General features: G+C 38.2%; 1 protein-coding gene and 1 pseudogene across 2 annotated transcripts; both read left to right on the top strand.

Annotated features, from left to right (window-relative positions):
* Positions 1 to 8,614: 8,614 nt before the first annotated feature.
* On the top strand, positions 8,615 to 12,419 carry LOC111333573 (microfibril-associated glycoprotein 4-like). 2 transcript variants are annotated; one of them, XM_088727086.1, is made up of 4 exons: positions 8,615 to 9,005; positions 10,148 to 10,268; positions 10,776 to 11,214; positions 11,505 to 12,419. In XM_088727086.1, exons 1-4 carry the CDS (start codon positions 8,658 to 8,660, stop codon positions 11,737 to 11,739), a joined length of 1,143 nt encoding a protein of 380 aa, XP_088583212.1. In that variant the 5' UTR covers positions 8,615 to 8,657; the 3' UTR covers positions 11,740 to 12,419. The 2 variants fall into 2 exon arrangements, with proteins under 2 accessions (XP_088583212.1, XP_022794913.1); XM_022939178.2 differs by having other exon boundaries at positions 8,620 to 9,005; positions 10,803 to 11,214.
* A 4,432-nt stretch (positions 12,420 to 16,851) lies between these two features.
* On the top strand, positions 16,852 to 19,039 carry LOC148743503 (uncharacterized; annotated as a pseudogene).
* Positions 19,040 to 23,492: the final 4,453 nt, after the last annotated feature.

Raw genomic sequence — 23,492 nt, 5'->3', positions numbered from 1 at the left:
AATTGAGAAAATTTTTCTGATTTGAGAATTTCTGTTCGTCGTTGCAATTGTAATGAAAATTTTCCAAATTTATGTTAAATCTCGCAAAGATTCACTGAAAACCCAGTTATTGGTTAAAACTTGACATTGATCAGAATGAACCATTTTTAAAACATTCGCTGTAGGTTGATCACATTTCTGTAAATTTCTGTTAAATCTCGCAAAGATTCACTGAAAACCCAGTTATTGGTTAAAACTTGACATTGATCAGAATGAACCATTTTTAAAACATTCGCTGTAGGTTGATCACATTTCTGTAATTTCTGTAAAACTTGATTGCAGAGTGAATCGTATTCTAAAGCTATGTCTGAGTGACTGCTGTGTTTTTAACGCGTTCTGATCGTTCTCGCGGTCTTGCTACATCATTCTGATGTACTAAGATTGTTAGCGGGCTTCCCTGTTTGTTCAGTTTCGCGCCCTTTTGATCACATGACCTCTGTAACCTAGTAATGTCCTGTGTGTGAATCGGGTAAATTTTAACCGTTTGTAGTATGGATACACAAAAGGAACGTTTGTTTTGTTTCCCGTTTTTCTTTCGACGTAGAAACCAATAAGAGAAAGTTTGATCCATACAGAATTATACGAAAAAGTCATCTCCCTTGCTTATCTATTGGTATTTTCTCATATACTGCAGGGGTCAATTTAATAAAACTTCTACACTCGTAATCTACAAGTTAGACCGTTATATTTACAAGTGCAGACGAAAACGAGTTTAATAAACATCGTTACAAGTCCAGGTTACAAGTGTCCGAAAACGAGTTTAAGAAACATCGTTACAAGTCCAGGTTACAAGTGTCCGACTTGTAATTACAGGTGTAGCGCTACAAGTGTAAAAGATGGTAAGTATGGAATCTAATAAAACTTTTACAAGAGTCCAACTTGTATTTTTACAAGAGTTCGACTTGCAAATCACAGGTGCAAAATACATGTCGCATGTTACTTTTAAACATTGAGTACTTCTTCTGAAAAAGGACATGGGAGTGTCACAATATGTCATCTTCTAGTGAAGAGGAACTCGACGAACTGCTAAGACGTCAAGTTTTCCTTCGACCTAGGAATTTCCAAAAGAGACGGCTTTTCGACACCAAAACTCCAAGGGAAATTCGAGAGAAGTTTCGACTGCCTGTGGACTCCTTCGTCCGCCATTTGAAATTAATTGGCCGGCGCTTGGCGCATAGAACGATACCTAACAGAGCAGTAACGGCAAGACAGCAAATTTTAGTATTTCTCCACTTCCTTGGAACAAATTCCTTCTATCGCGTAATGCACTCTTTTTTTCATTGTATCTCCACATCAACAGTATGGCATATCATTCATCGCGTTTTACCTGCAATACTAAGCTTGAAGAGGGAGTTCATACGATGGCCTGGCCAGCCTCTAAGTATCGCCGCTAAACTCAGAGACATCGCAGGCTTTCCGTGTGTTGCAGGATGCGTCGATGGAACTCACGTTTAAGTGAACCTACCTCACAATGATGAAGACCCCTACGTCAATCGCCATCATTCTAAATCTGTAAATATAGCCGTGGTACCAGGCGCAGATTACACATTCTACTTCTGTAGCAGTCGATGCTCAGGAAGATGGCATGATTACGAGTGATTAAAGAAAGCTGACTGTGGAGCAACAGGGGAATAGACCATTCCCAGGAGCAGTTATTTTAGGCGACTCTGCCTTCGACTGTAACAATTGGTTGATTCCCCCTTTCAGAGGAGACGTAGAAGGGGCTCGATGCAGGTTTAATGAGGCGCGTAAGAAAACACGATGCACAATCGGGAGGGCATTTGGCGTTCTCAAGAGAACGTTTTACGCTCTCCACACGGGTATGAGAGTGAAAAGCATGACAAGAGCTGCCGAGCTTGTCCAGTGCGCTGTTATATTGCACAACCTCTGCATCCTATTTAGCGATAATGGCGATGATCTGCTGGACGATGCTGATCTCAACAATGTCCACGATGAATTTGATATCGGTCCTGGAGAGGAACAAGAGGGCAGAAGGCAGCAGCTGTTGCAGCACTTCCTATAAATGTGAGGACTTATATAAATGACGCTGAATTAAAAACTGCCACTGTTTTAATATCGTGCCAATTAAATGGGCCATTTTTTATTCAATGACAATAATCATTACCTTTTATTACACAAAGTCACTTACACCTAACTTCCAAAGGTAAAAATGAGTGTACATGTAGGTCATAATTCTGATATCGCCCATCACCAATTTACAGTATTCCTTAGACTATCGATAGCATTACAATATAGTAAGTTCGACAAATGTCCAAAGGCTACTTTTATATAATTCTTTTAATTTACATTTTGGACGCCGTTTAAAGAAATTAATTTTAAAGATCCTTTCTCAGTTTTTTTATCTCCAATCTCAGCTTAACATTTTCTAGTTGGAGCTTTCTCTTTCTAATGCGCAGTATATCGTCCTCTTCTTTTCTGCAGCTGATGATTTCCCTTTAGCCTTGAGAGCTCTTTTCTATCCAGCTAATGGGAAAGCTTGGCGTCTAATTTTGTTGGCGTTGGTGTTTCGGCGACTGCCTTCCTGGGTAACATTTGTGGTGAGCTGGTACCACTATGTCCACTTACTTCTTCTGCTTCACCAATCCCAGTTTCTGCGGTAGAAACTTGCACTTCCTCAGTGTAACTTCCAACGCCACCTAGTGCAAAGAAATTAAACGTAACTTCATGATATGTTGGGTTAGAAGTCGCTCCGGTTTGTCCGCGTTGGGAAAGGATAAGTGTCGCAGGGTAGGGTCTAGGGTTTCAGGATCCAAGATTAGATACCTCTTCCGAAACCTCTTCCGAAACGGCTTAAGGATTTGAGTTGGTTTATAAAACTTTTACTATAGTTTGACATCATACAATAGTTCATCCCCCTTTTGAAAACGCATTAAAAAACGTTCTCATTTCATTAACAACAAGGCACGTTTAAGACGGTTGAAACCTTTAAATATGGGTTACAATTATTTTACCTTCAATGCTAGGAGTTGTTGTAACAACGATCTCCTCTCCAAATACAATATCTCAATTGTCGACTTTCAAGTGCTCTATGTTTCCACCTTCGTGGCCTAAAACATGAAGGACTGTCTCGTCTACCTCGGTGAGCTCTCCACTTCCCCCTGCATCCGTCTTCTTAGATTCGCTACCTTTTATGAGAGTAGCCCTGCGAATACTTAGTTCTTACTAACCGAGCGGGAGGTCTGTATGGGAGAATCTTGTCCTCGTTCGCCAGTACAGACCGAACGCAGTGAGGTCTGTGCTAGCGACCGAGGTCAAGATTCTCCCATACAGACCGACCTAGCTCGGTTAATAAGATGTTTATTAGATGGCTGTGTCTTATATGCCAATTTTTTATATTCTTTGTACCTTTTTTTTCTAGACCGGTCTAGATTCCGGTCTAGATGGGAAAATCTAGACCGCTCTCAATATTGATTTCAGCCAATCAAATTCGTGAATTCAGTAAATCCTAGTCCTTGTGAGACGCAGCCATATAATAATGGCCCATAAAATTTCTCGAAGTATTTTTGGCGCTGTCTATACTTGCGCCAACGCCGTGTAATTGCCTACGAATCTATTCCTAGGCTTCTTGCTTTACTTTCTTCGTTACTGTCGACGAAAATGGCGCCAAAACTATCATTTTATGCTCCTTCACAAGATGATCCAAAAGCAACTTTTGCTGTTTGAAGAACATTCTCAACGACTGTTTACAAATAAAACTGTAAGCAAAGGAAGCAAAGCCGCATGTATTGAAAGGACAGCAGCCACTTTTAATTGCATTTGTAAAAAAATCACTTATTACATTCTAGCGGAGTTAACAGTTGTAAGAAGGCTCCTATAATTCTACAACTGTAATTTACAATTGTGCTCTGACTCGAGATACACGTGTAAATTACGGTGTGGAATATTGCGTTATTAAATACTTGTATTTCCAAGTCGGAGTTTACCCGCGTAAATTACACGTGTAAAAGCTACAAGTGTATTTTCTTTATTAATCAAAATAGAGGGCAAAATCACTGAATGCTGCTTGGTCAACGAAGAGGGTATTTTTTCTGAATTTTGCTTGAGAAGAGGGCAAAATTACTAGCTCATGATTGGTACTCACGTTGCCTAGCAACAGCTTATGCTATCGAAAAGTTGTTGCAGCTGAAGATTTTCTTTAACAATGGCGTCTCGTTTTGAGATAGTTGACGAGCAATACATCGAAGAATTAAAAGACAAGAGTGAAAACGAAAACAAGGGGAAAAGCACGGAGTACTGGAAGAACGTTTTTAAAAAGTGGGCGAATAAAAGAAACTTCCAAGCAAATTGAGAAGAGTACGAGAGCGATGTCCTCGACCGAACACTGGCGCAGTTTTATGCTGAGTTACGAAAAGAAAACGGGGATGAATATGAGCCCGACTGCATGAAAGTAATGCAGGCATCACTGGAGAGATATCTAAAATCAAAAGCCTATCCAAAGTCCTGGTATCTTTGTGCAAAAATTAAATTTCATTCAGCTCATTCGAGCGTTTGTGGCCATTGATTCTCTGTCAACTTTGAATGGCTTCCTATGACTGATTACTGAAGAGCGCATTCAGAAATTCAGTAATTTTCACCTCAATTTTATTAACAAGTAATCGCATGGGTCCTCGTAAAGTTAACGATTAATATCACTTTTTCGCTATTGCATAAATAGCGCTATCTACTGCGAGGATCGTGCATCATACGTATCTAATACCGCAGTTCAAAATATATGAACTTCATATAATCATTGTATCTCAAATATCACATGTGTTTTCAGAAGTTGCTGAAATTGCGCGAGTCGCTTCGCCCTATGCGATTACCTATACTAAACTAACCCCAGATCTCCGAAATGCCGCTTGAGCTGTATGAAAAATAAGATCAGCTTTCGACATTTCTATCATAACTTGGCTAACTAAAAAAGGATATCTTCCTTACATAGACCTGTTGGCATTCGTTGGGTTGGGAAAATGATGTTGCCAGTAAAAAAAAATCAGGAGCTATTCTACATTTAACTGTTTTAGTTATGGTAGAAACATGTTACCAACTATTCTGATGCCGACAACAACTGAAATTAAATCTTCAGTCGAAAACGCGACAAAGCGCAGCTGTGTACCATGCGGGAGCTCTTCATATTGCTTTTGTTTGTTATCTTATTGCATAACTGTTTGTCAAAATATTTCATACTTTTCTACTTTTCTTAAAATTTCTACCATCACTTGCAAAATAAATTACAAATTTTAATTTTTAAATAAAGTTTTTGTTTTTAATCTGCATCACTTATTTTATACAACTTTACTGAAAAGGATTTTTTTTTATTGTTTTTTTCGTTCAAGAATTGCCATCTAACTAATATCCCTCCCTAGGTCGGTATTTTATCATTGCCACATAATTCATAATATTTAATATACTTCCTCAAAATATCGAACTAGTAAGGTGCTTCACTATTATTCATCGACATGTTCTTTGTGTCTCGGCATACATATTGAAATGTTCATTTCGGCTATTTCTCTATGCGTCGTCTTTTTAGAAGAGATTCTTTTGAATTGGGTAAATCCTGTTCGTCGTTGTCGTCGCCATATTTCAACAGAGGCACACTACAATATTTCTTTGGAACTTACAAACTGGTTGAATATCACTCTTAAACGACCACTAATAAGGTTACTCCAAAAAGAATTAATACGTTTTTCAAAACGGTATTTTTCGTTTTAAATATGGTCCTAAAATGCTACTTATAGCCCTTAAACTATTAATGACGGAATGTTTCTTTACTTGTACGAAATTTTAACGTTAATAACTGATGACCACGAGCTAAACCCCCAAGGATCACCATAAGGGGCGTTTCTTCTTCGCTCAATCTATTTGAAGCAGCCAAATAAAATTTCCTACATTATCTAAATTCAGCATGACGTGGTTTCAAACTGATAATAACTTTACCGAGTAAATTTTCAGACAACTGAAGTTTTGCTCCTGATTTTGATCATTTCCGTTCGTCGTTGCAATGGTATTTCAGTAAAAAATTTCAAAATTCAGGTTGAAACGTGCAAAAACGTCACTAAAAACCCAGTATCTGCCTGCATTCTGACATTTACCAGAAAGATGCAATTAATTAAAAGAGATAGCGTGATGTTTTCTCATGAAATCAATAATAGGTTTAACCACAGACTGTAATCTCACAAACACGAATATAACCCTTCTTTTCCCTTTGAACGTGATGGATACTTTTATAAACGGAGTCATTCGAGATATAACACTAAACTTTGAAACCATGTTTTAACTTCGCTGAAGATTCAAGAGGAAAACTGCTCAACGGACGTTTAATAGGCGGATTCATTCTGACGTCATTGTTTACATTTTTGCTCATTTGCATACGGCTTTGCGTAAAGAAGGAAGCATGTTAGATACAAATTGACTTCAGGCAGCTAAAGAGCTAGAAAATCTTAGTACATGGTGAAATTTTTAGCCCTTTGGGTGTATTATTCAAGGAGAAATAGTCCATCAAAAACTGCAAAATTTCTGGGTGGCAAAAGCTCTAATGAGCTCATACATTCTATGTAAAATTTTGAGTTTTTAAACCCTTGTTGCACAAAAAGTATTCAATGCATCAGACTCGTATTCATTGGCCGAGTTAATCGTACTTTGACCTTTCGATATTCAGAACTGATTTATTTTTAGCTCCATCAGAAACTGAATTGCTTATGCTAATGAGGCAAATATTGTAAACAAGGATTCCCCTATAAGCGAATGGAACAGGACACAGAGAATTCTTTTCTATTGAAATGTGAGGAATAAAGTTTATGTTTGCTTTGCAACTAGAAACCCAGGAAAAAAGTTATTTAAATGTTAACTGAGTGATCTGACCGATCTGATGGGCTGGACAATTTCAATAAAGACAACGAACTTTTCCACTTAGACTAGGTTTACACTAGAGGAAATTGTTCCGGATTCGTGATGAATCCGAAACGTTTTAGTACCGGATTGATTTTGACGTTTACACGAAAGTGGACGAATCCGAAATAAAAACTCCCCGGTTTGGTCGTGTCTCCGGAGATTTTGAATACGGAATTTACGGTGGGAACTTTGAATCCGATAGCTTTTGAATCCGGAAAGTTTTGTCGTGTAATCGCTTTTTTTTCTCGCATTCGGATATTATTTCCGCCTGCAATCTTTTGAGTTTGCATTGAAACCAAAATGTAGGAGCTGGTGCTAACATTGCTGGCTGTCTTCGGTTGCCTAATCTTGTTGCAGTTTCAGGCGATAAATTTTATCATGTGTACCGCAGTATTTTTGAGGAAACGCAAATTATTATTACAAGGAAGTTTAACGTCAGCCACACTTAATCGCCGACGACGTAGATGGCAGGATAGAAGACCGAGACGGTTTTGGGTTAGGCCAGGTCGAGCAAGTGCCTGGTGGGACAATATGATGGGAAATGTCACGGTAGCTAGCGAGCGGAGAGAAAATTTTAGAATGTCCCATCCTACCTCTATGGAACTTTGTGAAGATCTTAGACCCCTACTTGAGAGAAAATCAGAAAAAAACAAAAAACAAACAAAAAACCCGGAGTTGTCGTTGTGTGTAAACGGTCAGGAATCCGAATATCCTTTCAATGTAAACGCCTACGGATCCGAATACTCCAAAATTGATGAATCCGGAAAACTCTCCGCTAGTGTAAACCTAGTCTAAGTTCAACTTTATTTCAGAAAAATTACGTTAATATGCCGGTTAGGTCATTGAAAAGCTGAGATATTCATAAAATACCTCTATTATTCTACTAGTCTTTAATTTCAAAAACCTCTAATGAAACTTAAAGCTTAGCTTTTAGTACTGAGAAGCAGGACCTAACCCTGATAAATTTCGTTTCGCCGCCCACCTGTTTGGAAATTGAAAATGTCGGTGTTATTATTTTCGAATACAATAATTCTTTTAAAATTACACCAAAACCTATTACAATACTTCGTGGGTATTTGCAAAATTGTTCTGTCAATTGTACAATATTTTCTTCAAAGAACATACATTTTTATTATGTTGCACCAGTGTAGCCTTAGGATGTATTTCGTTGATTTACCTTTTATACTTTTGTATTTTCTTGAATTTTCTATCATCATTAATAAAATTCATAAATAATAGAGCGAAACGTTTTGTAAACAAAAACTATTTGAATAAAATTTGTAATGTGCACCATTTGCAAATTTGGTTAACACGTTCACCTGAACGATATGTTTTGTGTGTGTACGTAAAAGGTAACATACTCCCTTACCGTATTTTAATATTACCACAAAATTCAAATTATTTATTCTTAAGATTTGAATTTGGTTCCTCAAAATACCCAGACATATAAAGGATGAAACTATTTTTATAAGCTTTATCTGAGCGACTTTTCGAACGACATTAAAAGGGACTCTTTTTTAATGTTCCTCGTTGCCATCGCCGTATTTCAGCAGAGGCACCTAACAAAATTTTAAAACTAAAAATAAAGTTTCCTGAAAAGTTATTCTTTTGTTTAAATATTCCCCCAAAGTGCTAGTTACAACCATTGAATCAATAACAGGATGTTTTTCTACTCAAGTTTCTATGTTAACAATTGATGACCAAGAGGTAAAACGCTAAGGATCACTATGAGTGGCAACATTTCTCGCGAAAACATGTATGCAACACTCCTTCTAACTTCCTTAATGATAATTTTAACAAACGGAGAAAGTCGATTGATAACATCAAATTACAAAGCCGTTAACTTTGCCAGAGAAATAAGAGGTCGAAAGCTTAAAGGAAGTGTTATCAAGGAAGTTGAAGTAGATTCAGAGGCTTCTTGTCAACTGCAGTGTGTGGAAGAAAATTCATGTCTGTCGTACAACTTTGGACCCGGTCAAAACAAAATGTTTAAATGTCAACTGAGCGACTCTGATCGGTTTACTGGACTGAGTAATTTCACTGAAGATCCCGAAGTTCTTTATAGAGGCATAAAGGTAATTTACTTCAATTTGCAATTCTTTTACGTTATTCCAAGGAGGTTATCACCTTTGACTTTAGGAATGATGCAAATGTTTTCATACCGCGTTGAGTAATGATAAAGAAATACTATTTTCTAGTAACTATAGAACTTTTCCTACCATCGTCTGATTTTGAAAGGTTAAAAGGTAAAATCTAACTTTTGTTGGGCACGTAAATTTGATGGCTCGGAAGTGAGATGTAATCCAAAACATGCTGCTATCAGAGCACCTGTTTCGATTTGTGAATAAACATGTTAATTCGTTGTTGCCTAAAAACAGAAAACGTTAATCTACGCCTTTGAAGGACATTTTGTAATAATAATGAGTACTGATGACTGACCTCATTTACCTTAATGTTACCTTAGTGTTACCAAAAAATCCTATCAATGAAAAATTATATTTGAATTAAACACGAAGCCGCGATATGAAAGGAGAGGTCCCTTCGGTGCCTGGTAGAGGAACAAAAGGAGCTAATGAGATGTTTACCTCCATCAGCATGGTGGCAATGATGTAACGTGCGAACCACCTACTTCGATTTCAAATTTACCGCCACAAAAATAAAGACAGTTTCCATTGGAGAAAGGAAATACAAATCTCAAGAATTCTTGTATTGTGATGAAAACAGAAAACAATTTTGCGTCCGCTGTTTATTGCTTTGGATTAGCTATAGCTCAAGCTGAATTGACTCTTAGAGTTCTACATCACACGACGGTTGATTGACAACTGGTCCCCAGAGGTAACAAAGGCACGTCTCCTTTTATAGCGCGCCTTCGTGTTTAAAGTGTTTCGGCTTTTTTAGAAGCCTTTCAAAGCATTTCAATAAACCCTCTGTAAATCATCACTTCTGCAATTATCTTTCAATTTCTTGTAACATGAACATACCTCCCATTCGATGGTTTGACCACATGATACGCCCAGATGTTTTTCGAACTATTTTTCCGAGCCACGTGGAGCCAGCAACAAATATGGAGAATGAGCAAAAATGTCCGCTCGTATTGTACGCTAGACTTTCGAATAAGGGATTTATTAATTCACTTTTATTTCAATTTCAGTTTTAGAAAATTGACTTCTAGTTATCGAAATGCATCTTAAGGCAAGTAATTTTGTTTAATGAACAGAGCATTTGTGAGATCAGCAGTTCCTTGTGTCGGAAAAACGAGATCTGTGTTCCCAACTATAAAGACAACACTGCAGAATGTAAATGTCGTTATGCATCTGGATATACTGGAAAACCATGCGGTGAGTGTTCTTAGACTTATTTCACTAGAGAGTTGTATGAATTATTTTATTCAAGAATACCTTTATGCGCAGCTCTTAATAATACCAGTTGATCGCCAATAGATGAAAAAAGCAAGAATAAAGGGCCTCTCAATACAAGATGGGGTTGATTATAATTATTCGCAGTAGATTCGTAAGGGGCCGACCATTTAACTTTTGATGGGGGGGGGGGAGGGGAGGTGATTTCTGGGCATCAAGAAGTTTTTTTTTCTAGCAATCTGCTGTGCAGGATTTTTTTTTCTGACTTTTTGGTACATTTTTTCTGTTACATTTGGGCTGCATGCAATATTTTTCTTCCAACAAACGCTTGCAGGAATATTTTTCAAAATCACCCACCCCCCTCAAAAGTTAAATGGTCGGCCCCTTACGTCGTTCATAAAAGAGAGGCAAAAAGTTGTGCCCAACTCAGCCTCACGACAAGTTATACTCACCAACCCTTATCCAATAAAGATAATTTACTCTGACTAGTATTTCTTCCTGAAACCCATACCGCAGAAGCACAAAGCTGCCAGCAGCTCCTTAAAGATGGCGTCACATCCAGTGGAGTGTACACGATCAATCCAGATGGAGGCAAACCAATTCAAGTGTTGTGTGACATGACCACGGATGATGGAGGTTGGACCGTTTTTCAGAGACGTTTGGACGGCTCCGTTGACTTCGATCGTGACTGGAAAACTTACAAAGACGGCTTTGGAAATCTGATCGGCGAGTTCTGGCTTGGAAACGACAATCTTCACCGTTTGACAGCCGCTGATGACGTCATGTTGAGAGTTGACTTAGAAGACTTTGAAGGGAACATCACCTACGCTAAGTACGCCACTTTCAATGTCACAGACGAGGCCGAAAATTACACGCTCACGCTTGGAGGATATACTGGCGAGGCCGGCGACTCCTTCACATATCATAGGTACGTAAAACATACAGTTTTTCACGACCTTTTTTACACGTAAAAGTTCGGAATTTGGGAACTATAACAAAAACAAATGACCTTCTACAAGCCAATAATTATAAAGAACGTCCCTCCTTAAAAGATTGATTAACATAAAATGCGAACATCCTGAAAAAAGTCAAATAACACTCAAAAGCAAATCTGAAATCTTGGTATTTGTCTTGCTTCTCTTTTTACACGTTTCTATGAAACTTTTTATTTGTAATTAAAGTCATTTGATGTTTTTCATTTGTAAATTTCCTTTATAGTGACAACCAGTTTTCCACCAAAGATCGAGATAATGACCAGTCACCATTCTTTCACTGCGCACGGGATAATCCGGGAGGAGGCTGGTGGTTTGATAACCCTCGGTGTTTTGAATGCAATCTTAACGGTTTGTATAACGTTACCAACAGCCTAACAGGGGTTAACTGGAGGGCCTTCCGAGGCTTTTACTATTCACTCAAACGTTCTGAAATGAAAATCAAGCCCAAGGATCAATGATGTGTACATATGTGTGCTACCATTATCTTATTCATGATTTACTAAAAGCTTCTGCAAGTTCACTTACAATACAAACTTTATTGACATTCCAATAAATGGCTTTTCAATGCCAATTTACAAAAAATGAAAAATTCACAGATATATATATATAAACGATCACCTTTCAATCAACTTCCAACTTTAACTTTCGATTTTATCATTCATCAGTAAATTTCTGTATCCAGATAAACTTTGACCTTCTTTTTACAATAGATTTTAAAGAAGTGTCTAAAGTCTAAAGTCTCAAAGGCTTTAGTTTAAGACTGTAACTTCAACGGGAAAAATCAAAATAACACAGCTTTTATCCATTATTCCTAGAGTTGATCGAGCTTAGCCTAACCATTGACAATGATTCTGAAAAATGAAAGCTGCAACCAACATCTGCACGTATGCACGTTTCATTAGTGGCAGGTATAAATACAAGAGAACCTAAAAATAAAAACAAGCAAACAATTTCAGGCGTTGTAAAACCTGGAGTAACCAGCTCGAGATTACTGTTAATCACGCATAAAATTTGTTGAGAAAGTGTCGCGAGTTTTAAGGACCAATCATAGGGAATAGTGAAGCAAACCAACGTAACCCTTGATCTCTTTTGATACTCAATTGAACATCGCTCTAATTAAACTTTTCGATTTACTCCCTTTATTTGTCTCTTCCACTAACTCTGTTTCATGCAATAGACAACAGGATTAACGTGATTCCTCAGAAAAAATTTTTTCAAACTTTCCAACGTCTATTTCGAAATATACATATAAAAAGACAGCTCACTGTGCTTGTTTAAGAGACGACAGGCCTTTAAGGTTAAAATTTAATTTGCATCATCGAGTAAGAGGCTTCGTGAACCCTATTCGCTATATCTTTTTTCCCTGGGATAAATTTTTTTTTAATATCTCCGAATTAAAGAGGACTATTTGTACACCAAAATTACACAATAGAAACTATAGGTCACCTTGCTCGTTCAAGATGCAATAACTAGCTTGCTTCTCAACCTTGTCCATTTCACGCTCACCACCGCTTTGATTAAATTGAATTAGCATAAGAAAAGCATTAGCCTAAGTATATTTTGCTATTAGCCAATAGAAACATCACACTACACGGGCATGTATGACCACCATTTTGATATGTTTTGTTCCTGGTTTAACACTGATTTCCATGTAACTTCTCCCTTAAAAATACAATAAACAACGTGAAAATGAAATAAAGGATGTCAGTTTCGTTTCATTTACTTTCAATTTAAATCATTAAACTTCCTGGTGCTCTTGATACAAGTAAATCACGCCGCTATTTTAAATATTCTCATTAAACCTGTTTTGTTTCGCCCTCTCCCGTTCGCTCAGCCAATGTATTCACTCTGACGAATAGCTAACACTCGAAACGTCAGATTTACTGACTCTTTAAAGTGCTTGGCCATTTTAAATTGTCAATTCAGCGTATAAAACCAATTTATCTGATTATAACCTTGCCAAGTAAAGCTATGGGAATTGAGAAAATTTTTCTGATTTGAGAATTTCTGTTCGTCGTTGCAATTGTAATGAAAATTTTCCAAATTTATGTTAAATCTCGCAAAGATTCACTGAAAACCCAGTTATTGGTTAAAACTTGACATTGATCAGAATGAACCATTTTTAAAACATTCGCTGTAGGTTGATCACATTTCCATTCCTCTTAAACATTTCACTCTAAGATTCTGCATCAAGACTAAGAAAACCAAGAGCAAAAGTGTGGAATTCGACTTGCCGAACCATTTAAAGTTTAGCTGCTATAATAATTTCTGTAAAACTTGATTGCAGGATGAATCGTATTATAATGCTATTTCTGAGTGACTGCTGTGTTTTTAACGCGTTCTGATCGTTCTCGCAGTCTTGCTATATCATTCTGATGTACTAAGATTGTTAGCGGGCTTCCCAGTTTGTTCAGTTTCGCGCCCTTTTAATCACATGACCTCTGCAACCTAGTAATGTCCTGTGTGTGAATCGGGTAAATTTTAACCGTTTGTAGTATGGATACACAATAGGAACGTTTCTTTTGTTTCCCGTTTTTCTTTCGTCGTAGAAACGAATGAGAGAAAGTTTGATCCATACAGAATTGTACGAAAAAGTCATCTCCCTCGCTTATCTATTGGTATTTCTCATATACTGCAGGGGTCAATTTAATAAAACTTCTACACTCGTAATCTACAAGTTAGACCGTTATATTTATAAGTGCAGACGAAAACGAGTTTAATAAACATCGTTACAAGTCCAGGTTACAAGTCTCCGAAAACGAGTTTAAAAAACATCGTTACAAGTCCAGGTTACAAGTGTCCGACTTGTAATTACAGGTGTAGCGCTACAAATGTAAAAGATAGTAAGTATCCAATTTAATAAAACTTTTACAAGAGTCCACCTTCTATTTTTACAAGAGTTCGACTTGTAAATCACAGGTGCAAAATAAATGTCGCATGTCACTTTTAGACGCTGAGTACTTCTTCTGAAAAAGGACATGGGGGTGTCACAATATGTCATCTTCTAGTGATGAGGAACTCGACGAACTGCTAAGACATCAAGTTATCCGTCGACCTAGGAATTTCCAAAACAGAAGGCTTTTCGACACCGAAAATCCAAGGGAATTTCGAGAGAAGTTTCGACTGCCTGTGGACACCTTCGTCCGCCTTTTGGAATTAATAGGCCCGCGCTTGGAGCATAGAACGAGACCTAACAGAGCAGTAACGGCAAGACAGCAACTTTCAGTATTTCTCCACTTCCTTGGAACAAATTCCTTCTATCACGTAATGCACTCTTTTTTTCATTGTATCTCCACATCAACAGTATGGCATATCATTCATCGCGTTTTACCTGCAATACTAAGCTTGAAGGAGGGGTTCATACGATGGCCTGGCTAGCTTCTAAGTATCGCCGCTAAACTCAGAGACACCGCAGGCTTTCCGTGTGTTGCAGGATGCGTCGATGGAACTCATGTTTAAGTAAACCCATCTCACAATGATGAAGACGCCTACGTCAACCGCCATCTTTCCAAATCTCTGAATGTCGCCATGGTATCAGGCCCAGATTACACATTCTACTTCTGTAGCAGTCGATGCCCAGGAGGGTGGCATGATTATGAGTGATTAAAGAAAGCTGACTGTGCACCGCCCTGGAGCAACAGGGGAATAGACCATTCCCAGAAGCAGTTATTTTAGGCGACTCTGCCTTCGCCGGTAACAATTGGTTGATCCCCCCTTTCAGAGGAGACGTCGAAGGGGCTCGATGCAGGTTTAATGAGGCGCGTAAGAAAACACGATGCACAATTGAGAGGGCATTTGGCGTTCTCAAGAGAACGTTTTACGCTCTCCACACGGGTATGAGAGTGAAAAACATGACAAGAGCTGCCGAGCTTGTCCAGCACGCTGTTACATTGCACAACCTCTGCATCCTATTTAGCGATAATGGCGATGATCTCCTGAACGATTTTCTGCAGCTGATGATTTCCCTTTAGACTTGAGAGCTCCTTTCTTTCCAGCTAATGGCAAAGCTTGGCATCTAATTTTTTTGGCGTTGGTGTTTTGGCGACTGCCTGCCTGGGTAACGTTTGTGGTGAGCTGGCACTACTATGTCCACTTACTTCTTCCGTTTCACCAATCCCAGTTACTGCGGTAGAAACTTGTACTTCCTCAGTGTAACTTCCAACGCCACCTAATGCAAAGAAATTGAACGTAACTTCATCATATGTTGGATTAGAAGTCGCTCCGGTTTGTCTGCGTTGGGGAAGGATAAGTGTCGCAGGTGGGGTCTAGGGTTTCAGGATCCAAGATGAGATACCACTTCCGAAACCTCTTCCGAAACGGCTTAAAGATTTGAGTTGGTTTATAAAACTTTTACTCCAGTTTGGCATCATACAATAGTTCCTCCCCCTTTTGAAAACGCATTAAAAAACATTCTCATGTCATTACCAACAAGGCACGTTTAAGACGGTTGAAAGCTTTAAATATGAGTTACAATTATTTTGAATACCTTCAGTGCTAGGAGTTGTTGTAACAATGATCTCCTGATAACCATTATAACCAATAATCCAATGATAATCATTAATCCAGATGGCGGCAAACCAATTCAAGTGATTTGTGACAAGACCACAGACGGTGGAGGCTGGACCGTTTTTCAGAGACGTTTCAACGGCTCTGTTTACTTCTACCTTGGATGAGAATCTTACAAAATATGGTTTGGTACTGTGAAAAGCGAGTTCTGGCTCGGAAACGACAAACTTCACCGTTTGACGGCTACTGATGACGTCAAGCTCAGAGCTGATCTGGAGGACTTTGATGGGAACATCAAGTATGCTGAGTACACGACTTTTACGGCGGCAGACGAGGCAGATATGTACAGGCTTTTGATAGGAGGATACAGTGGCACGGCTGTGGACTCGTATGGCACTTTACGGGTAAGAAAGGTATATATTTTTTACTATTAAGGGAAAAAGTACAACAAGTGGTGTTAGGGTTGAACTGAGATTGAAGAGGACTCCGAAATCTATACTACATTTCATGATGCAGCCATTCTGCGATCCTGGAGCTGATCTACTTACTGTTTTGGCGTCTATCTGATCGTTCGAGCTAGAGTAGTCCTTAAAAGGTCTATCAGTGGTGGCTGTTGCTTTGAGACCAAAACGGGGTAAGACTGCAAGGAATAACACCATGAACTTTAATTTTGTGAGAGATTTATCCGTCTACTTACACAGAGAAAATATCCCTTTCACCTTCTTTCTGTCGATATGAACCCTTGAAAATTACTGCTTAAATTGCAGAAGACAGGATAATTAGAGCAGCACAGCTTACAAATTTTGTCTTTACCCATTATTTCATATGGCTTTTATGGGCTTATATACCTTTCTCCCTGCCTCCCTGTCTACCTGTCTGACTGCCTGTCTGCATGTACCTCCCTGCCTGCTCGCATGTCTACAAAAAATCTCATCATAATTACTCCTAGAACTTCTTCTCTTTACTTTTTACCTAAAATTCACAAACCTAACAACTTAGGTGGGCCCATTGTCTCGACTTGCAGTTGCCCTACAGAACTTATTTCTACCTATTTAGACAAAATTATGGCTCCCATCTTCAAAACTCAACCATCGTATATCAAAGATAGCCAACACGCTCTTCAAATTTTTCGCGACTTTAATTTCCTTGGCCATGACAACCTTCTTTTCACTATGGACATTACGTCTCTTTATACTGTCATTCCTAATAGCGAAGGTCTTCTGGCCCTAAAACATTTTTTCGGTCAACGCATTGTTAAGGAACCTAAATCTGAAACGCTACTTAGCTTAGCTGAACTAGTGCTCACACTCAATTGTTTTTCATTCGAAGACAACTTTTTCAAACAAACCAATGGTGTAGCCATGGGTACCAAAATGGGACCCAGCTATGCCAATGTTTTTGCAGGTTTTGTCGAACACAAATTTTTCAGCCAGTACAACATCCCAAAACCTAAACTATACGGTCGCTACATTGATGACTGTATCGGAGCTACCTCCTCTACCATAGCGAAGCTAACTCAATTCATAACCGCAATCAATTCCTTTCACCCGGCTCTAAAATATACCTGGGAAATTTCCGACATTTCTTTATCCTTTTTAGATATCATACATACATACATACATACATACATTTTATACACAATATGTTAATTTTACTTTACAATAGTTTATTTCTAACTAAGTATCCTATCTACATGAGGAATATGTTTAATTTTCGTGATACTACTTATAATTTACCCGGTAACTACATTCTGAAACTCCCTAATGCTAAGGCTACTTCTTATGACCATCGCTCTTTTTCGATAGCGTAGCTCCGCTTTATGCATGAAAACCCACCCGCAACCCACAATTCCTCCATTCCCTCTGACGAAGGGCTAACGCTCAGCTTTTAACTCTTTACGGTGGCCAATTTTAAACTATGGAATTCCCTTCCGGACAATGTTCGAACTTTGAACCTTAATGACTTTAAAAAAGCATTAGCTAGCCTTAAATGAATGTAATTTAGAGCATATTGTAATTGAATTCATATTGTATTTTTAAATATTTAGTAAATCTATTTCATTTTAGCCGTTAATTGTAAATATTGCGCAGGATTGTATTTTATAATGTCATTCTATATTATATTATGTCGATTTCTTTTGTTATTTGTTATTTTTCTCTCGGAAAAATTAGTTTTCATTGGCTACTCTTAAATTCGAGAAAAAATAATGTTAAGGTATGTATGTATGTATGTATGTATGTATGTATGAGATAAAAGTACAGTAACATGCTCGCGGGTAGCTAAGCTAATCTAGGCGGGTCATGTTATACATCAAAGTTTCAATTGAAGGCAACGGTTTACTATGCATAAGTGTGTATTACCAACCTACAGACTCACCAAGTTACATGTAGTATTCATCTTCGCATCCATCTTATGTCAAGAATTCCATTTCATTTTCTCGCAAAACTCTTGAACAAAAGTTCATCTTTCAAATCGGCACTCTTAACCCCATCGGTATCAACGAATGCTTCTCATTCTACAAATTTATTCGTGTTTTTCTCGTCACCATGTTCCCCGGCCACCAATAGCGTAGCTCCGCTTTATGCATGAAAACCCACCCACAACCCACAATTCCCCCATTCCCTCTGACGAAGGGCTAACGCTCAGCTTTTTAACTCTTTACGGTGGCCAATTTACAATTTCAACTTACTGAGTTGATATAACCAAATTCCCTTGTTACCCCCACCGACGCAGCAACACAGTTTGTTTAGAAACTTACCCCCTTTATTTATTTGCCTGTATGTCTGCCTGCTTACCTATCTGCCTGCCTGTCTATTTATCAGTCTGTCTTTATGATCGTCTGTCTGTCACCTGGCTGTCTCTCCTTCTTGATGATCAACTGTCTTTTTGCTCATCTATCTGTTTGACTGAACCGATATGTCTCCTTGCCTTCCTGATCGTTTGTCTACCTGAATATTATAATTGTTTCCTCCAAGCCCGAGAAGTTGTAAGGTTAAATAGCTTCCTCAAGACTTACACGAAATTAAAATTAACATCCCTCTCGAAATTTTATTTTCAGTAATATGCAGTTTATTGCGAGAGATCATAATAATGATACACGTGGTAACAACTGCGCCCAAGTCTCCAAGGGGGCGTTGTGGTACAAGAGCTGCCTCGCATCCAATCTTAACGGATTGTACCTCGATGGTACACATGCTTCGTATGCTGATTGAGTCGACTGTGGCCGTTTTAAAGGCCATTATTACTCACTAAAACGAACTGAGATGAAATTCAAGAACAAAAATGAACTTCCTTTCAGCAAATTGTCTGTTACCTTACGTAGCAACAACACTTGGAGATTTGATTTCATAGTCATCTAATGTGAAGATGTAGTCTGATCGTCCGGGTGAGTGTAGTCCTGAGAAGGACTGTTGTCGGTGGTAGTGACTGACGTTTCGACAACCTGTGCGGAAGTCATCATCAGAGTCAAGTGAATAATTGTTGTCGTAGAATGTTCTTATTCCAGTTCGTGTAAAATGATCGGTTGGTTTTGCCATGATGTTATTGGTTGTAAGACTCAAGTGACGTAAGTCGGTCGTGATTGGTCTGTTTCGATCTGTCGGTAAAGTTAGGTCGTTATTTTTCGGTCGTTTGTGATGTTTATGTCGTGAATGAGTCGTTTGTATGGAGCGGGTAGTTGTTGACATCTGTTTAGGGAGTCTGTTCTAAGTTAGTAAACCAGCTTTCCAGAGTCAGTCGTTGAAAATAGTCAGTGCTGTAGGTTAGGCATTGCGCAGAGTCCCAGTCAATGTTGCGGTTGGTAAGTCGATGGTGTTCAGATATGTGACTGCTGACATCACCTTTCCTCGTCGCCCGTCTGTGTTCAGTCAGTCTTGTTGTGAGGTTTCTGCCAGTCTCATCGATGTAGGAGGCGTGGCAGTCGGAACAATTGATCTTATAAATCGTTCCCTGTCTGTTCCTCGGTTCGTCTTTGTCTTTAACGTTGGTTAGTAACTGACATAGTGTGGTGATAGATTTGTGGGCGACGCGGATATTAAAGGGTACTAAGATGCGCGAGATGTTTTCAGACATGCCTTTTATGTACGGTATGGTTGTTGTAATCGTAGGGGTTGCGGTGTCGTTTTTTTCGGTAGTGGTAGTGGGTCAGTGAGTGTTTCGTCGGATGAAGTCGTTGTTGTAGTTGTTCTTCGAAAAAGCACGGTGAAGGTATTTGTTCTCGTCGGATAAGCTGTCTGTCGAGTCGCATACTAGTTGTGCGCGTCGTGTTAGAGTTCTGATAGTTGTGGCTTTGTGTGATGTAGGGTTGTAGGATGACTCGTCTAGTAATCTGTCGGTGTGTGTCGGTTTCCTGTAAACTGTCGTCCGTAATGAGTTGTCGTTGTGGCTTACCAGGCAGTCTAGAAAAGGAAGTTTGCCATTTTCTTCGACTTTTCTGGTAAACTGTATGTCAGTGTTTTGTTCGTTGAGGTAGTGGTAAAATGCGTCGATTTCGTCGAGTCGAACGGCGGTGAATGTGTCGTCAACGTAACGTAGCCAAAGCGGTATCGTTTGTCGGCAAGTCCAAAGGGCGCGTTCCTCGATGTTCTGCATCACAATTTCTGCTCTAACAACAGAATGTCAACAACTTGTTCAACTCCGGAAATAAAAAATACAACGATCGTGTTCGTAATTTTTTGTCGGGGATATGCAGTTTTCTACCAAAGATCAAGATATTAAACGATGAAAGTGGTGGTATCCGTGTATAACTCTACAAGTTTTATTTGGTTTGTTGCGATTGCAATAATTTGTGTTGTAAAAAAATTCAACCTGCGGATAAGTCTAAACTTTAGAATAAAATTTCTCATTTCTGACCTGACAATTGAGCATCACCAATCTCCAACAGGATACCACTTGAAAAAGAAACTTAAGAAAATTAATTAATGAAAAGCGTAAAATATGTGAGAAATCGTGAATTCATGTTCATTTATATTTTCTAATTCAGCATGTTGCATGAAGCATAAAGGAAACAAGCACTCAAAAGCAAAATAAGCCTCAGGGAAATAAAGGAGGCACAGAAAGCTATGACAGAGTACCTGCTTCCTTAAATTAATACACCAATTTAAACAGGCCTTAATTAACACCTTGCTTAAGAGCATTTGACAATTTGCAATGTACGCTCCTACGTCAAATATTTAGTTACATTGCTGATCCACCTTCTTCGTTGATTTTCTTTACAAAAAAAAGACAAATTTCACTCCAACTTTCCTCTGCGACTGAACACAAATCATAAGATTCTCATTCTTCTCTAAGCAGCTTTTCTCAGCATCAGTTGTATTTCCGCGTAGGATCTCAATGATGCTATTAAAATCTTATCAAATTAAAGAGTCATGTTTTCTGAAAGTTAATCAATTATTGAAACAATATCGTTAATATATACAGCAAACAGCTAAAGGAAATTGAAAAGTTCTTTAATCTGGCTGAGAATATAACGTGAAATAACTCATTTTATGTTTCATTCAGGCTCTCTGTATGAGAGCATTTCAACTTTTCTTACTTCTTAAAAGGACTGAGCAAATCGGTGAAGGAGACCGTCAATCTTTACTTATCATTGCAGACTACAACCACAGTCCTTTTCAGTGATTTAATTATGCAGTCGAAATTTTTATTGAGTTTTTTCATTTTTGTCTTTCTCAGTCGTCTATTAAACATTTTTTTTCTGAATCTTAATCCAAAAACACTTTTGGATGTACGAAGTTGTTTTATGTGCTTTGTTGCGATTGAAATAATTAGTTGTAAAAAAATGCAACCTGCAAATAAGTCTAAACTTATTAATAAAATTTCCCATTTCTGACCAGAAAGATAAACAATCGAGCATCAACAATCTCCAACAGGATACAACTTAAAAAATAAACTGAAGAAAAATAATTAGTCGAAAAAAGGGTGAAATATGAACTAAGTGTGAGGAGTCGTGAACTCATGTTCATCTATATTTTCTAATTCAGCATGCTGCATAAAGCATAAAGGAAATAAACGCTCAAAAGCAAGAAAAGCCTCAGGGAAATAAAGGAGGCACAGAAAGCTATGACAGAGTGCCTGCTTCCCTAAATTATAAAATTAATGGACCAATTTAAACAGGCCTTAATTAAAAACTTCTTTAAATGCACTTGAAAATTTGCAATGCACACTCCTGCTTCAAAAATTTAGTTACATTGCTGATCCACCATCTCATTGATTTTCTTTACAAAAAAAAAATTTTCACTCGAACTTTCCTCTGCGACTGAACGTAAATCATAATATTCTTATTCTTCTCTAAACAGCCTATCTCTGATGAAGGGCTAACGCTCGAAACGTCAGCTTTTGTAATCGTTACGATGGCCAATTTACCATTTCAACTTTGTTGATATATCCAAATTATCTCAGTATCAGTCGTGTTTCCGCGTAGGATCTCAAAGATGCAATTAAAATTTGATAAAAAAAAGAGTCATATTTTCTGAAAATTAATCAGTTATTGAAACATGTATATATCGTTACTATATACAGCAGACAGCTAAAGAAAATTGAAAAGTTCCTTTATCTGGGTTAAAATATAACGTGAAATAACTCATTTTATGTTTTATTTAGGCTCTCTGTATGAGAAAAAATGAATCAACCCTCGCTCCGCGAAAAATAGAGTCTGGGTGAAAGAAATAGGAATACCCTGCGACATGATGTAATTTGAAATGATTTATATACTACTTAAGCAACAGGCCTACGCGAATGGTCACCTTAAAAGCATATCGTATTACTTGTACAGTTTTCATTCTGGCAATTTTCCTGCACCTACTTAGTATACCGTAATTGCGCATGATGCACGATCCTTCGCGGTAGATAGCGCTATTTATGCAATAGCGAAAATCAGACCTGAAAAAAATCAGGCCTGTACGGGATTCGAACCACTGACCTCTGCGATACTAGTGCAGCGCTCTACCAATTGAGCTAACAAGCCAACTGGGAGCAGGCCGTTAAGTTGACTCGTAATAAACCCGTGATGATAAATCAGATACAATGAATATATGAAGTTCATTAGGCACCAAAAATGAAAAAAAAATTTACTCTATTTCATCATAACCTTTCTCAAGGTGAATACTCAACATGCGTCTCTTTACGATAAATTTTCTTTGTGGCTTTCTGTGGGAATAACCCTTTTTTCAGAGCCAGATTGCATGGCTGTTATATGATGCAATTCGACAGAGTTTTGATACGAGTATAGCAACAAAATGATATAATAAAATAACCTGAATAATAATGTTTAAAGGAAGCTCAAGAGTGGCGTACTATTCAAACTGTACGGCTTCCTTCAACCCGGTTGCTCTTTCTGTGGTTAGAAGTGGAGACATTCATCCTCATCCAGGACCTCACAGACAATGTAACTCAAGAAACCCTGGTCCACCATTGGGAAAGAATACTCTTAAAATATCTTCCTTTAACGCAAGAAGTATCGTCAATAAAAGACTGGAGCTTCAGAGTCATGTAGCGCTGATGAACCCCGACATAATTGCGATAACCGAAACATGGCTTCATGAGGGAATAGCCGACAACGAAATCCTTCCATCTTCAAATAATGTTCTTCGAAATGACCGTGGAAGTAGAGGTGGCGGTGTACTTTTAGCCGTTAAATCTAATATATCATGCTCAAGACGTCCTGATTTGGAAGAAGATATTTGCGAACTCTTATGGGCCGAAATTC

Source organism: Stylophora pistillata, chromosome 1 (genome assembly GCF_964205215.1).
Source record: "Stylophora pistillata chromosome 1, jaStyPist1.2, whole genome shotgun sequence".
Lineage (NCBI taxonomy): Eukaryota > Metazoa > Cnidaria > Anthozoa > Scleractinia > Pocilloporidae > Stylophora > Stylophora pistillata.
The sequence above is the reverse complement of the archived record's forward strand: the minus strand, read 5'-3'. Positions and strand labels throughout refer to the sequence as shown.